This window comes from Gadus macrocephalus, chromosome 1 (assembly GCF_031168955.1).
Source record: "Gadus macrocephalus chromosome 1, ASM3116895v1".
Taxonomy (NCBI): Eukaryota; Metazoa; Chordata; class Actinopteri; order Gadiformes; family Gadidae; genus Gadus; species Gadus macrocephalus.
In genome coordinates this window covers 17,390,559-17,405,478 of record NC_082382.1, presented here as the reverse complement: position 1 = coordinate 17,405,478, position 14,920 = coordinate 17,390,559, and the positions used below count along the sequence as shown (strand labels likewise).

Genomic DNA, 14,920 nt, shown 5'->3' with positions numbered 1-14,920 from the left:
CAACCCCCGCTGAGACCCAAACGAGGTCCTGTGTAATTACACCTTCCCCCAGGCAGGGACGGACCAGTCCGCCCCCCCCCTCCGCCCGCCCCCGCCTTGGTGTGACCTGGGGAGAGAGGAAAAACGAGAGGCTGTGCGGTGGGGGTTGGTTGTCTAATGGAAGCTTTGAATAGTGAGTTCCTCGATGGCACCAAGGGTCCTAATTATGCAGGGTATCATGAAGCAGAGTGTACGTGCATCCAGGAGCTGTGAGCAGCACTGACCTCCCAATCAGTAGCACACATGGATTCCATGTGCATGGTAAGTGGTGCATTTCCACCCTGTTCAGCCCTCCCACAATGCCGGCCGAGGCCCACTGGGCCACCTGGAGTGTGATGGATTGCCTGGGGAACTCGTGGTTTAATGGAAAGGGCCTGATTTGCTTATGTGTGCGCTTATTTATGAAAGTGTGTGTGTGTGTGTGTGTATATGTGTTTGTGTAGCTATGTCTGTGTGTGTGTGAATATGCAGGTGTGTGTACTTTTTGCTTACATTATTTAGGCGTTTTTCTATGGCCAATGCATGCATTAAGAACGTTCACACAGTTAAGAGCGTCAGAAATTATGAATAAGGTAAGGTGACGTCCTGAAAAGGTGTCGGAGTGGTTCATTTATTATAATTTCCATTCGACCATAACATTGCTTGCATCACTAAGGGGATACAGTGTTTGCATTGTTTATGTTAAACAAATTCTCATTACATGCAGAGAGAACAATCACAAAAATAGAAAGTCCCGAGGAATGTTCTGTCTGATGTATTCGGAGAAGTATATTGCTGCCCTGTATAAACAGATCCGTGTACACATAAATGTTTCAGATGTGTCTAAACAACCACACAGGACCCACGATGGCTTTGGCGTCTAAAAACAACGAGGCAAATCGAGACTCCACCTTCGATTTAGTTAACGAACGAATAGACACTCCACTTTCACTCTAGTTAACTAATAACTAGGCTACTTAGAGGATCGAAATAGTTTGCAATGATATCCGTATATATTATGTCATAATATACCCTTGAGTAGACATACAACCATGATTTCAATTGATACGACAACTTCAAAGTAAAAGCACCGATAGCGCGGAGCTGTCCAGGTTCTGATTGTGCACAGACAGAAAATTTGTTTTAAACCGCGGTCGTTTTATCCTTGATATTCATTTCGTCGGACATTTGTAAAAACTAACAATGTATATGCTTCGACGAAGAGGTTAGCTTTTCATGGGTCCCGCGTAGGAATAATATACGCCAATAATTGTCAAACGTTGTAATGTATGTTTGAGTAGAAGTCACCGCCGCATGTGAAAGAATGCAGAAAGTGGGTGGAGTTCGGGAGGAGGAGGGGGGAGAGCGGGCGGAGAGTTTCCAAACCCTCCAACACCAGGAGAGACCAGACCAGTCCTTACATGTAAACTGCGAAGTTCACACACAGACCTGCCCGCAATTTTCCAATCGCCAAGTCAATTGGCAGATTTTTGCTGGTTCCAAATTGAACCGGCGTTAATGGTGATCACACTCCGGTGGAGATGACTTCAAACATCTGACCGCACTCTCTCTCCGTGCCTTTTCTCCACCACATTCATCACTCTCGGCTCTCGGGGAAACACACTTGTGGCGAGGCTGTGCGAACCGGGGAGCAGTCCCGGGTCTCCCGCACATATGGAGGGAGACGTTATGGACAAACTGGAGGCCATGGCCACAGTCTGTGACTTCGATCCCATAACGGGCAGCATCCCGGCCACCAAAGTTGAAATCACCGTGTCATGCAGGTAAGTCAGAGTCGCTCATGTCGCCGTGCCTCTGCATCAGACTTTCGGTCTGGATCCGTGAGTAAAGCTATGCAAGCCGTGTAGTAACTATGGTAGGTTTATGAATATATAGTTTGAATATATAGTAATATATTCAAACTGTACACACATTTTCTTGATTTCTGGGGAGAGGGGGTTATATCGACGCGCTAGAGCTAGTGTCTTTGTAGTGATAAACTTGGGTAGGGGTTACATTTAAACGAGTTTTAAGGTTCCAGAGAAGCATCCTAACGCGTCGCTTGGTTGGCTGAGTGTTTCCCTTTCCCGCCTCGAGAGTCGCTTGCCACATCGACCGTTGGGAGTTGGTCGGCCGGTGTCTCCCTTGAGGCAAAGTGCATGCAAATGGGAATATGCATTTTTACCATAAATGACCAATATTAACATGTTGTAAACATACCCAATAGTACTTCAGTAGGCTATGTGATATACATTTCTGTAGTTGGTCGTTACTTCATAAGGCACTTGACATTGTTGAATTGGGTGTGGTGCAATGAGCGCTGGGAACGCTTTTAAAATCCAGCAGAAACAGATAGATACAGCAACGTCTGGCTATTCACTACACAGTAAATTAATAGAATACAACGTTATAAAGGGAGCATTATAGATACACATTGACAGGATTATTGACATCATTACATATGTATTGATTTCTCATAAGGTTCTATAGCAACGTTTTTTCTCACTGTAGCCAACACCATTACAGTATTCAATATAGGCTAAGTTATGCACTCCAATTTACAGCTTTCTATTTGTACATATCTATGTTTCAATGTCTATTTTGAAATTCAATGGCTTGTCCGAGTTGGTTAAATTAGCATGATTCATGTGCCACATTGAATGTATTTTATTTAATACAATTTCATCAAATCTTTACTTGATATATAATAAAGAAAATAGATTGAAGAGAATATTATTGACATTTGGTTTTGCAGAACCATGGTTATCTTAACCTTAATATCATAACCCCTGTTAGTACAAGACAGTAGAAGACACAGATTTTACATCTTTTTTTTTTTTTTTACAGAATTTTTCATACAATATATAATGGATGAGTATAGGCCTATAGATACCTCTAAGCACAGTGGGACTCATGCCAGAGTAGAATCTTGCATAGGTTTCTGCTCTACTGTGCATTAACACAAAATGCTACATAACGTGAACTTCTGGAGCAAGAGTGGGTGAACATGTGTTGAGTTGTGTTGAGAGTGGGTGTGTGCACTTGTGATGCATATGTCTTAACCTGTAACCCAACCATATGACTGTGTTTCGGATTGTTATGTATCGATTTGTGTGTGTATATGTGTGTGTGTGCGCACGACGTGTGTTGGGCATTCTTTGTGTAACTTGAATATTTCTTAGTATGCTCATTATGCTGCTGTGGGCTCCTGTGCGAGAGCCTTCTGGCTATGGTGATCTGTAATTCCCTTCTGCCTTGCTACAGGGCACAGCGCTATTACAGAGAAAAACTGTTTTCATGGTCTTAAAATATTCTCTGCTTCAGATGACTATTTTCCTTTTTCGCTCCATGGAGCTTTTTCTATTAGTTTTGAATGCAAAATAATATGATTGAATATTAATGACATTTAAAAAACTGTTGAGAAGCAAACCAACCCAATTGAAGGATTAACCTCCTGAAATATCTGCACATGGACCAAATAATCAAAACAAAAACTAAATAAACGGGCCAAAGTCTTTCCATATCTCTCCTCCAGGGCTTTCACAGCCACTAGTCTGCATAACAAAGAGAAAGAAGCATACTCCGTAGAGGAGTGCAAACAGCACCACACCACTGTGTAATTGATTCGGCACGGCTGTGGGGGCTCTGAGATTGCGGCGAAACCGAGAATTGCAATGCATCTCTCACCTCTCTCCTCGGCACCTCTTCATACCCCCACTGCAGTTGTGCGGGCTGACAAACCGGAGGCATGGAAAAAAAACACTCACTTTCTCAGTTGATAACAGAGCGATAGAAGTGTTTCTCCTCGCTCTGTCTCTCTTTGGCTGGTTTCTCTCATATAGGTCAGCTCACACAGCTGGCCCAAAGCTACTTCATTTGGGAGGGTTTTGTTTTCTAACATGAAGATGAAATGACTGCAGGAGACTGAAGAGAGCTCCCTTTATGTGTGTGTGTGTGTGTGTGTGTGTGTTTGTGTGTGTGTCTTGTGGTATGTGGCAATATGGCATAATACGTCATAATAGTGCAAGCTGAACTCTCAAGTATTGTTAAGCGCGATATGTCTAGTAAGGTTCTAGCTACGGTATAGTGGTGTAGTTCTGAATTGTCCCTTTATGGTGTAACAGATGGTGACAAATCATAAACTATCTAGCTTCTAGTGTCAAAGTCTGAAATAACATAGACAAACAATGGGATTCAACATTTCTGAGAATCTTTCGAGAATTGTTGTTTTATCTTAATACACACCACAACTAATTCGATCTCAAAACCAGTTTAAATGGCGCAACTGTGCAGTGCACATCACTTTTGAAATATAATGAAATTACAGTATTATCTTGCCTGCCCATTGTAGGCCAAAAATGTATATGAAAGATCTATACATTTTCATCACTCAATTCATCCTTAGTTTCAGTCCTGAGTGTAACTAATTCCAGTCCGTACTAACCAAAGAAGGTAGAGAGTTGCCTGGAGCTTACAGTATTCTGCACTCGTTCACCGGGTCAAAGACACAAAAGCAACAAACCTTTCAGTCGCCAAACATGACCGGGGTGATTCATCAACATCCCGGGTGCCCGTCTGCCCGACTAATATGGTGTTTACGGCTTGCACAAAACATTTTCTGTTCCCGGTGTGACACTAATGTCACCACGTTCACCAATGTTTTCCTACGGTGCCTCCGTGCTCCAGCATAGCCATTCATTTTCCAGGATGGATTGGTTAGAGGACCACTGCACCAATCAATGTATTCCACAGCTGGGAGGATTTAATGCGACCGGGCCACTCTGGACCCCAGGGATTCATTACCTACCGAAACACAAGATCACGGAGGTCACATTACTTGGACCATCCACTGATAAACGGCAGCCAGGGAAAGACCCACAGCCCCCCCTCCCCCAATGTATGTGGAAGGCGGCTGATTGCTACATTCTCCAGGGTCGATCAACATCTTGTAACATTCCTGTCATTTAAACCTCCCCCCCCCGACACACACACACAAACATACACACTAGGGCTGTAGTCAACCTAAGAAAATCTTGGTTGACGGAAATTCAACCAACTCTACGACCGATTGATTGGTCGTAGAGTTGGCAGAAATGATAAAAAGTTATTGAAAAATAAATTAGCTGCACAATTATCTCTCCTTTTACCTTAATAAGTAGTAGTGCACTCTACTCTACCTGGTAGCCTAACTATCCTGTAAGAGCTACTTTGGAGTAAGGCCCAATCCCATTTCTACCCCTTACCCCTTCCCCTTACCCCTTCAAAACAAGGGGGAGGGGTAAGGGGAAGGGGTAGAAATGGTATTGGGCCTTAGTCTCTTGGTTTCAGCTCTGCTCATGGTCTGACTTAGTAAGGGCAGAGCTTCTATGTTACAGGCTGGATGTTCAGTCTGTATGGTCCAGCAGTTATCGCCGAATGGTGATTGTCCAATCACAAGCACTACCCTCACATTTGCATAAAGTTGACCGAAGTTCAATGTTCGTCCCTTCACCACGTCGTGAGCCTTCACACAATCCCTTGCCCCTCACGATAATGCGTCCAATACAATTGGACACGTGGGAGGGAGGTGTTTGAAGGCGTCACAAAACGCAGGGCTACGTGTTTACTGGGGTCGGCGCGTGAATCGGATCACACCCCGCTAGCTACTAAGGGCCGCACCGAGCAGAGTCGGACCATTGGATTCTGTGTTTTTATGTTTTGGGTCCCAATGGTTGACGCTGCTACGCGTGCCGAGGTACCAAGTCTGATAGGTTCACACTCAAAGCCTACAGGGCGTTAAACACAAAAGTTGGCAGAGCGGCGCAGACAACCTGAAAAAAAAAACTAGGCCTACAGTTTTTATTTTTTCGTCGTTCTTTTTAACCACATGCTGCCAGACGTGACATGGAGTAAATTATTTTGTAGCCGGGTAAATGTCAGTTCAGTGAGTAGTCACCCTTAAATTTAAAGTCTATAAAACCATACAGTTATTATTATCACAGAAACTACGGAGCCTTGAATATTATTTTTATTGATAATTAATGTTTTTCTAAACAAAATATAGCCTTATCACTAAAAAATGTAATAGGCTACATCAGCCTGTATATTTCCCTCCCCTAAAAATAATGGACTAAGAAGCGTTTATTTCATAATGAAAGTACCACCAGCGATTATCCGACCAATGAGTATTTGGTCGAACAAATGCATATCAACAACCAACCAACCAACCAACCAGAACTTAATAGCCCTAATACACACCCACACACACATATGCAAACACACACACATACAGACACACACACATGCGCGTATACCCACAGGGAATCAATGTGGTGCTGTAATGATTAGAACATGTGACTTCACGGCTCGATCTGTCAAAAACAATTGTTGGTGAGCAGGAATGGGAATTCGATCTGCGTAACTAACCCAGTGTTTATTTCATTGTATTTTCTCTCGCCTCCTTTACGACATTCATCTGTAGTCTTGGCTCGATGCATTGAGTTTCAGATTATGTGTATCAGCTCTCTATAGTCTGCTGTAATTATTCAAATCAAACTATGTGACCTGGTTTCTTGGATGGAACGCCCTCTTGTGTTTCCGCGACTATTAAGAAAACTCGTAAGTTTAAATTAATTGGTTTCGTGTTCCAGCACCGGAGAATGAAATATGAATCGAGGAGCGCCCTGAACGAGAACACGATTTGCAAATAGCAATGTAGCGTGAAGCATGTGTAGGGTGGGGGACGACGACACACCTGAGAGTGTGAAGCTCTCATGTTTAGTAATGGCACTCCTCGACACTGCACCGGTGTTTTAATGGCGGCGAAGCAGCGAGGGGATTGGCCCATGTCAACACACAGGGGAAGTTCTTTTTCCAATTTTGACGATGTAAAGAATGCATTCGGCGAGTCTCACAGGTCAATGGAGTGAATAATTATGCATGAACCCGTGACACAGTGAAAATGAGTTTGGAGCCCAGGCAGTGTTGCCCGTGGCAGTGTCTTTGTTATTGATATATTCTCATTTAGGATGAAAGCATACGGAACGGCGGCCAGGGCAGGCATGCGGGGGCTACCTCTGGCGAGACGGTGGCGCCGTGCCTGTGGGTGTTAACACTCTGCAGGTTCCCTGGTGGTGCAGTCCTCGAGTGTTGATTTGGTCGGGGTAACAGGGACATATTGCATGCAGTTCAAATCACTCTAGGCAAATAATGACGGCGCCTTTTCATTTTTTAATTTTTCCTGGTATTTCCAGGGAGCTTCCAGAATAGTTTTGAGGGCGTTGTGGTTGGCTTTCTGCAGTGGGGGGGGGTTGCTTGACCTTGTTCGGCTTTGGGGTGTGGAGAAGCTGATGCAAGGTCTGTGCTGGGTTTTGGCAGCTGAGGGTTTGTTTCAAAGCTGATTTCACCACTTATTATACGGATGATGAATGCTTACTGATTGGCTGAGCACAGCGCTAAGCGGGTCTATTCTCCTCAGGTTACACTCACACCTGTCCATGTTTCAGTGCTTGGAGAGCTGTCATATTCAGCACCTCGTTCATTGTGTGTGTTGATTTGTCAACGGGTTGTTCTTGTGGGGGCTGTGCGCAAGATATTAAGGGTGGTGATCGCATTATCATTTGATGGGTATATTTAAAATGCACGCTTCTTACAATTCTAGTAGTCAGCGAGTCATGCTAATTACAGTGCCTCAGCCATCTCCTATTGTGTTTTTGTCACCAAACTTAGCTTATTGCAGGCCTACGCTGTGTCACCACCGATTGCACACTTCCTCCTCTCTGCTTCTACCACATGTTGTTCACTGCCGCCCCTGCCCCCCATCCCCTCCCCCCCATCCCACCATCTCCTGTATCACCTCACTCTCAGTGCTAGTTCAAAAAGCTAAATGCCGCACACACTTTGGAAGCTTAACTGTGCTTGACTCTGAAGTTAGTAAATGATGTGCCATCCACTCGGTATGCACATTTATGAGTCTGTGTATGTGTATGTTTATGTGTATGTGTTAGAGTATGTTTGAGTTTATCTGTAGTGTTAGTGTCTATGTATGCAAATATGGTGTATGTACATTAATGCATGTGCATAATTTTGCATATAAATGAGTGAAAACAGATTGACAGCTCAGGCCTTTTCACACCAACAGACACTAGATGAGGTGTAATTGGAATGCATTTACAATAAGCTCTGTGGAAAGTACCCTTCCAGTGTCATAGTATACATTCAAATCTTCCACACTAACTCTCAGATGCCAGCTATCACCACACAGACTGTCACAGCATGCAATTAGCAAGGGTATTATTCCCGGTCCAAACATTAAGCAGACATTCACGTAGCCTCAGAGAATCGGCATTGGTGCACGCATTTGAGCCTATCCACGACGTGTCCCCATTTACTGGACCAGTAAAGAGTTGTTTGGTTTTTATGTTTGAGATTCACTCTACTTACAGGATGCCCGTTCAGAGATTATTCTGCGTTGGATGGTGTAGACCTGGAGGGTCCCATGATGACCAGAAACTTAATAATTAAACAGATGGTGGTGAAGGAGACACCTGCTGCCATCACGGTGAAGGTTAGCAGATGTATCTGTGGCTAATAGAGACACCAGAATGTCTAAATATCCTGGGTGTAATGATGGAAAGGCCTGGGGGACAAATGTAGCATTAAGAGCTCTCTGCATGATCATGCATCCCTATCACGCTGGAGCTAGATAAACGAAATCCAATTAGCCTCATGCAGTACGGAATTCATTAGTAAAGCTTTTAGGAATATGTTATTTTCTCAGATTTGCTTTCATCTTGTATGGAAAAAGAGTTTGAGAAAGATAACCCAGATGCATTATAGGTAGAACAAGCTGTTTATCTTTTTGTTACACAAATGGCTCTACTTAAATGGGCCAAATGTATCTCCTCTCACATTGAGGTGTCTGAAGATGGATCCACAGTTCTGACTACAGTACGTTTGTGAACATCCGTGCCTCACATGACACAGATCTTGGCACACATTGTTATGCAAACATCTTTACAGAACTGCCTGCATTTCTCCCCCAACGTTATGTTAACGTACTCACAAGGGGGTTGCAAACCCCAAATATCCATCAAACGACGGGCAAATAAGGAAAAGAGAATCGGGACCCTGCTCCATTGATTATATTTTTGAAAAGCAATCTATCCACGTGAAAATTATGTTTTGCAATATCATTTTCACATGGATATGTTGGTGTATCACGACCAAGTGTAAATACAGTGTTTCGATTTTGTGGGGTGCAATCATTATATTTTTGTGTTTTGTGGACAAAACAAAACACTATGCTCCTTCCCCGCTCGCCCAATCTGTGATTACTTACTCCACAAAGAGGGAGGACTCATTGCAAAGCTTTGTTATCAACCAACAAAAGGCCCATTTACTGGATCTCCAAGGGTCTTTGCATACGTGCAGGATGCAGAAGTTTAATTTGGCCTTTACAGGAGAGAAAATGGTTGTTTTTTTAAAAGAAACATAACAAGAATGCTTGGAAAAAGTGAACGCCTAATGAGAAAGTGGAAAGCCATCTTTGCCTTGCTTTTTTTTTTATCTCTGATTACAGAGCTACGCTAAATGTGTGTTTGCTAATGCAGAGATACACTCAACCGTAACTGATAAGTCCTATCCTTTTTAGGGACCAGTGAATAGGAACATTGTAATTCCCACATTGTAATGCTCTACCACATTGTTATGCCCAATCATATTCAGGTGAATTATCTCCACTATGACGGAGCAATCTTTCCTAACCATTAGGATTTTGACATTTCTCAGAGAGACTAACAAGGTGTATATATAGTAGACTTGTCAGAAATCATTAATAACCAAGCACAAAAACGTGTGACTGAGTGAAGTGAATTCAGGGTATTTAAGAATGGCTGCCCTCAAATGAGGGCTGCCATCAAAATGCATATATGGGGGTGTTAAGGGACTTCAACTTTATATGGTAGGCTCCTTTGCTTAGAGGTATTTATGAGGGAAGTGAGGGAAAATATATCAAAATGCGCAAGGTATGCATAAGGCATGCATAAGGTCAGTTGACTTAATCTTAACTGGATGCATGGGCAGAGACAGAAGCTCTCTGAATCAGAAAATCCATCACACATTCTATGTTTTCATGCTAAATTTTCTTTGGTTGAAACAAATGATAGCCTACTTCCTGCAAATTAAAAATTAAGAGCTGAAGATGTACAAACTCAACCTAATGTACTGAAAATAATCACATCACACTGTCCACTATTGGGCCAACGGAACACTGATCAGGTCTATGCCTCCTTAGAGTTTAAAGAAAAGACAACATTATTACACTCATATCAGAGCAGAACAGAAGAAGTGCCTTAATTATCAGAAGATGGACCTATTGTCTGGAAATGGGCTTGTGTTTTACGGGATGGGGATTTCGAACGATGAGATTTGCTGGGGTTTTCGAGCGAGCTGATTGGCTGGGGTTCGGCCCAGTGGGTTATCTGTTGTTGTCTTTAGGTTAATTATCTGCATTGGTTGAAATGACATTGGCAATTATCCCTCCCCTCTGGTCCATGTGAGTACATAGACTGCAGGTGATGGACAGGCTAATTGGATGAGTGGAATGGATGGCAGACAACAACCAGGTGGGTCAGACATGAGGGCCGCAAGTGGAGTCTGACTTTATTTTTCCTCTGTGATCATTACAGTGACAATGTACCAACTGTGGTGAGGTCAGTCTTCGCTAACGCTGTGACCCAAATTAAGCTGTCTCTGACGTCTTTGTACCAGTCTACCATGATGTGACGATGGCTTCTGATTCCGGAATGACAGAATTATGTTTCAATAAGTGATGATCAGGTTGCTTGAATCGAGTTTTACAATGTCATACACATTCATCACGGTTCTTGTGCTCTCCACCAAAGAGACAGCCATTCTCCATTGCACCGTTATATATCATCGCGGTCCAGAACTCTGAATTGGAAACATGGCAGATTTATTGGTGCATCATTCGTATGATTTGCCAATTTTAGTGCTGAAGTTGTATTCTTCTCATCTACCTCTCGATTGGAACCGGGAGGCAATTTGATTGCATCCATGCTACACATCACACCATTCATTCAAAATTGATTTAACTGTTTTTTTTGACAGCAACTACAGTGGCATTTAAAGGGAGGATGAGTAAGGTATAAACCAGAGTTAGAGTGCACCTCCTCTCTGCTTTGTTTACTAGCTGCAAGCTACACTCATGCTGTATGGAAAAACCTTCAAAAAATCTGCAGACAGATTCTTATTCCCCCATGTCCTTCTTTGAAGACATGAGGGTAACGAACTGTCCTGAGGTACAAATAAACCATCCAGAAGATGATTTTCAAAAGAGTTTTTAGGAAAGTATGACACTAAAAATAACCCTTATAAGGTTTCTTTATTACTTCATGCATAATAGACATTTGCAAATTAATCACCGAAATTATTGCAATTTGATAAAGATAACTCACCAGCTCTAAGATTGAATCTAATTTCTGACATCGTCCTCTCTGTCTTTTTTTCTCTTGCAGGAATCTTTTGGACAGAGACACATTCTCCAAATCAGACCCACGTAAGTCAACAACATGATATCCATATTCAACACAGACATAGTTGAATAGAAAAAGCAATCAGCAGTAAAGTGACGGAAAGGCATCTCACCTCTCATTACATCTCGGCAAGTGAGCGGGTTCAGTGAGAATGCAACGCATTAACAACCCTTTCATTTCACACGCATCCTCAGATTCTCTTTCAGCGAGCTTAACTGAGATTCAGTTCACCGCCACTGTTTCAAAGTGTTCTTTCAATAACCGCATTACATTTGCACAATGATGTGACAGGGCCCTGCTTACGAGAGCCACCAAAAGTACCTTAATGCATACAGGATATAGAAAGTCACCCTTTGAATACAAATAGTCATCTTTCGGTTAGACGCCAAGCCACCATCTTGCGGCCCCCCCAGGGCCCGCCATTACCCGCCTCCCCGTTAAGCCATTACCGTACATGTGTCGTGGCAGCGGGCGAACACAGGAATCACTCCACAGAACGGGCTTGGGAGTCAACACCTTTTTTATTTTTTCTTACCTTCATTTTGGAAGTAAATAGCAACCAGGGGCTAAATACCTCCCTGGAACTGATTTGTATTCTTGCGGAGGCATGGAGGCCCCCACAGGACGTGTGACAGGTCATGTTGCCCTTGTACGCACCCTTTCCCCGACTCCATCCCCCCCGACTTTACGAGTCACAGCCGCCGTAGGACCCGGGCGGACCCCCCTGTTAACAATCTGTTGTGTTTTAATTGCGTTGCGCTGCGTGACTTCCACCATAACCGGCTGTTCCTTGTTAACCCGTGGAGATCACGCCTAGGGCTTGACATGCCCCGGGATCACATCCTCTTCCACACTGCGTCAGGGTGTCAACGCAACAAGGTGTATTGTGGGGGATTTTGATGATGAGCGGTAAACAAATACAAAGCAAACAAAGCAAAAGTTGCATTTTTACACGGTAACCGTGCATTCATATTTTACAGCTTGTAACTTGTTTATCATCTATGAAATATGAATACAGCAGGAAAACGGTGGTTGATGGTCTGTGTTCTGCACTGTATAGCGTGTTCTAGGAAAGGGCTATGTTTATCATTTGATTATTTCCATCTCTCTTTCTATCCCTCTTTATCTCTCTGTCTCTCACTCTCTCTGTCGCTGGCTCAATCTCTGTGTCTCTCTCAGTGGTCGTACTGTACACCCAGGGAGTGGAGTGCAAACAGTGGAGAGAGGTAAGTCATGAAAGCCTTTTTTCTCTGCTGGCTCCAGTCTAGCTAGTCTCTCTCTTCTCCCCTCACCTGACCTAGAATCTGCCAGCACAACCCCCCCCCCCCAGCGCCCTGCATTCCCCCAACACTGGCCAATCACTCAGCATTGATCAACCCTATAAATATTCATGCATTGCTGGGCCTGGCCGCCACTTATTCCACCGCGTTAAACCGTCTGGGTGAGCCTTTGACGTTTGCCACAACCCGAAATAACCTGAACTTCTAGGGCATGGAGTGCTTGATGATTCACACTTAAGATTATTTTTGGTAATCTCCAAACCCCCGCAACCATCTACTGGATGAGGAGGACGATCCAAGGCGATGGTTCGCCCTGGTGCTGCGGCCAGGCCCCGGTGGGCTGTTTAACATGCAGAGGAAACATGCGCCCAGTGACCTTTTGTGCCTCGGCTTGACAGCAGGGAGGCTCTCGCTCAAACAAACACACCTATGGCATAGTAATGACACCGCTGCCCCTCATTATCGGGGGGAACTTGGTGTCAACCGAAACGTGCCCTGTACAGGAGCAAAATGACAACGGGTGGCAAAACGGACAGCCCACAGTTTATTTTTGTATGTGCAGAAATGTGTTCGGGAAACCTACATCCGGCCGTCCAAAAAAAATAACAATCCGTTGGCTCATTTAACACCTCTCACCTTCCTCCAGCTGTTTCTGGAGAAGATCAGACAGGTGATCAGTGCTTGGAAGCACCTGTCATGAATTCAGCTGTCTACTAATAGGGCCACTCCCCTTTCCTGTCTCCCCCGGTACAGACAGAGCTCCCACAAACCACACCTCCTCACGGCTGCTTGATCTCATTCTAGGGGGTCGACCAACACATGCTAGCTCAAGTGCGAGCTCAAGCAGTGTCCCAGACGGCTACCTCACAGGCTGTGAAGGAGGCTGTCTCTGGGGGTCTCTAACCCTAGCAGGGACACGACACTGTGAATGAGGAGAGAAAGGCACGGTGGTGGGGGTGGCTCAATGTGCGGACTGAGCTCTTTGTTGCTTGCCTCTGACACACATTGTGGGTTTGGATCCTGTCCCCTGACAGAGGAGATATGGCTGGTCTTAACCCGGCTCAATGTCACCACCGACTGTTATCCAACTATCCTCCACCACTACTGTATGTGCGAGTGTGTGCGTGTGTGAGTGTGAGTATGTGCGTGTATGTGTATGTGTGTTGATGACTTTGTTTGTGTCTGTGTGTATGCGTGTCTGTGCGTGAGTGTGAGTGTGTGTGTGTGTGTGTGTGTGTGTGTGTGTGTGTGTGTGTGTCTGGGGGGTTCCTATCCACTACCAGTCATTCACCCTCCTGCATGAGACCTGTGTTATTTTTCCTTCTTGGTTATTTTTAACACCCTCAGACAACACATACAAAATATTTGCCACCAAACCAAACAGAACACAATGCAAAGCATCCTCATGCCCTGAATGATAGGTTCCAAAGCCTTAGATCTGTCTATAATCTATAAATATTCTTGAATTTATGCCAGTCAATTCTGGATACTGGCATATTGTGATTGTGATATTGTGATGTATTGATGTTATGCTAGTTAGTTATCAACTGCATAATTGTCTCTACAGCAGCTTGTCTATATACATTTTGTCGCTAATCAGTATATCCAAACATTGCACAATGTAAACAATCATTATTCAGAGATTCACACCCCTTATAAAGTCCACTATATATTAGTTTGTTTTGGCAATAGAAAGCACACCATCATTCCTAACTAGGGATGGGCGTGAGGAATCGATTACTCGAGTACTCCTCGTTACAAATGAACTCGGTTGGTGGACAGGCAAACTCGAGTTTGCATATACACACACAAACAAAGTTTTCTGAAGCAAATGTATAAATTTTCTGTCGGCGCCACTAACGCATGACGTGGGCACAAAGAAAATTAAATGCATCCATTTCCATGGCGCGTTCCGTGCCGTGTGCAGGCACGCCAGAATTCAAAAAGTTAAGAGATGGCGGTTAAAGCAAACCGCAGCGAAGAATTGAAATACTTTAAAGAAATAGGAGATCATAAGGTGAAATGTAAAATATGCCAAGCGAAATCGAGCTACCAGAAAGTACTATGCGGCAACATATGCTCCTGAAA

The 14,920-nt window shown here is 43.9% G+C and overlaps 1 protein-coding gene across 2 annotated transcripts in view; it reads left to right on the top strand.

Moving 5' to 3' along the window:
* The first annotated feature begins 1,396 nt into the window (after positions 1-1,396).
* The window catches only part of cpne5a (copine Va), a 65,174-nt gene continuing 51,650 nt past the window's right edge, over positions 1,397-14,920 (top strand). The window contains exons 1-3 of one of the 2 annotated variants that reach the window (XM_060050686.1): positions 1,397-1,802; positions 11,535-11,575; positions 12,732-12,778. In XM_060050686.1, coding sequence (XP_059906669.1) covers positions 1,693-1,802; positions 11,535-11,575; positions 12,732-12,778 — 198 coding nt within the window. In that variant the 5' untranslated portion in view covers positions 1,397-1,692. The remainder of the gene's footprint in view (positions 1,803-11,534; positions 11,576-12,731; positions 12,779-14,920) is intronic. The other variant, XM_060050681.1, reaches the window with a different exon arrangement.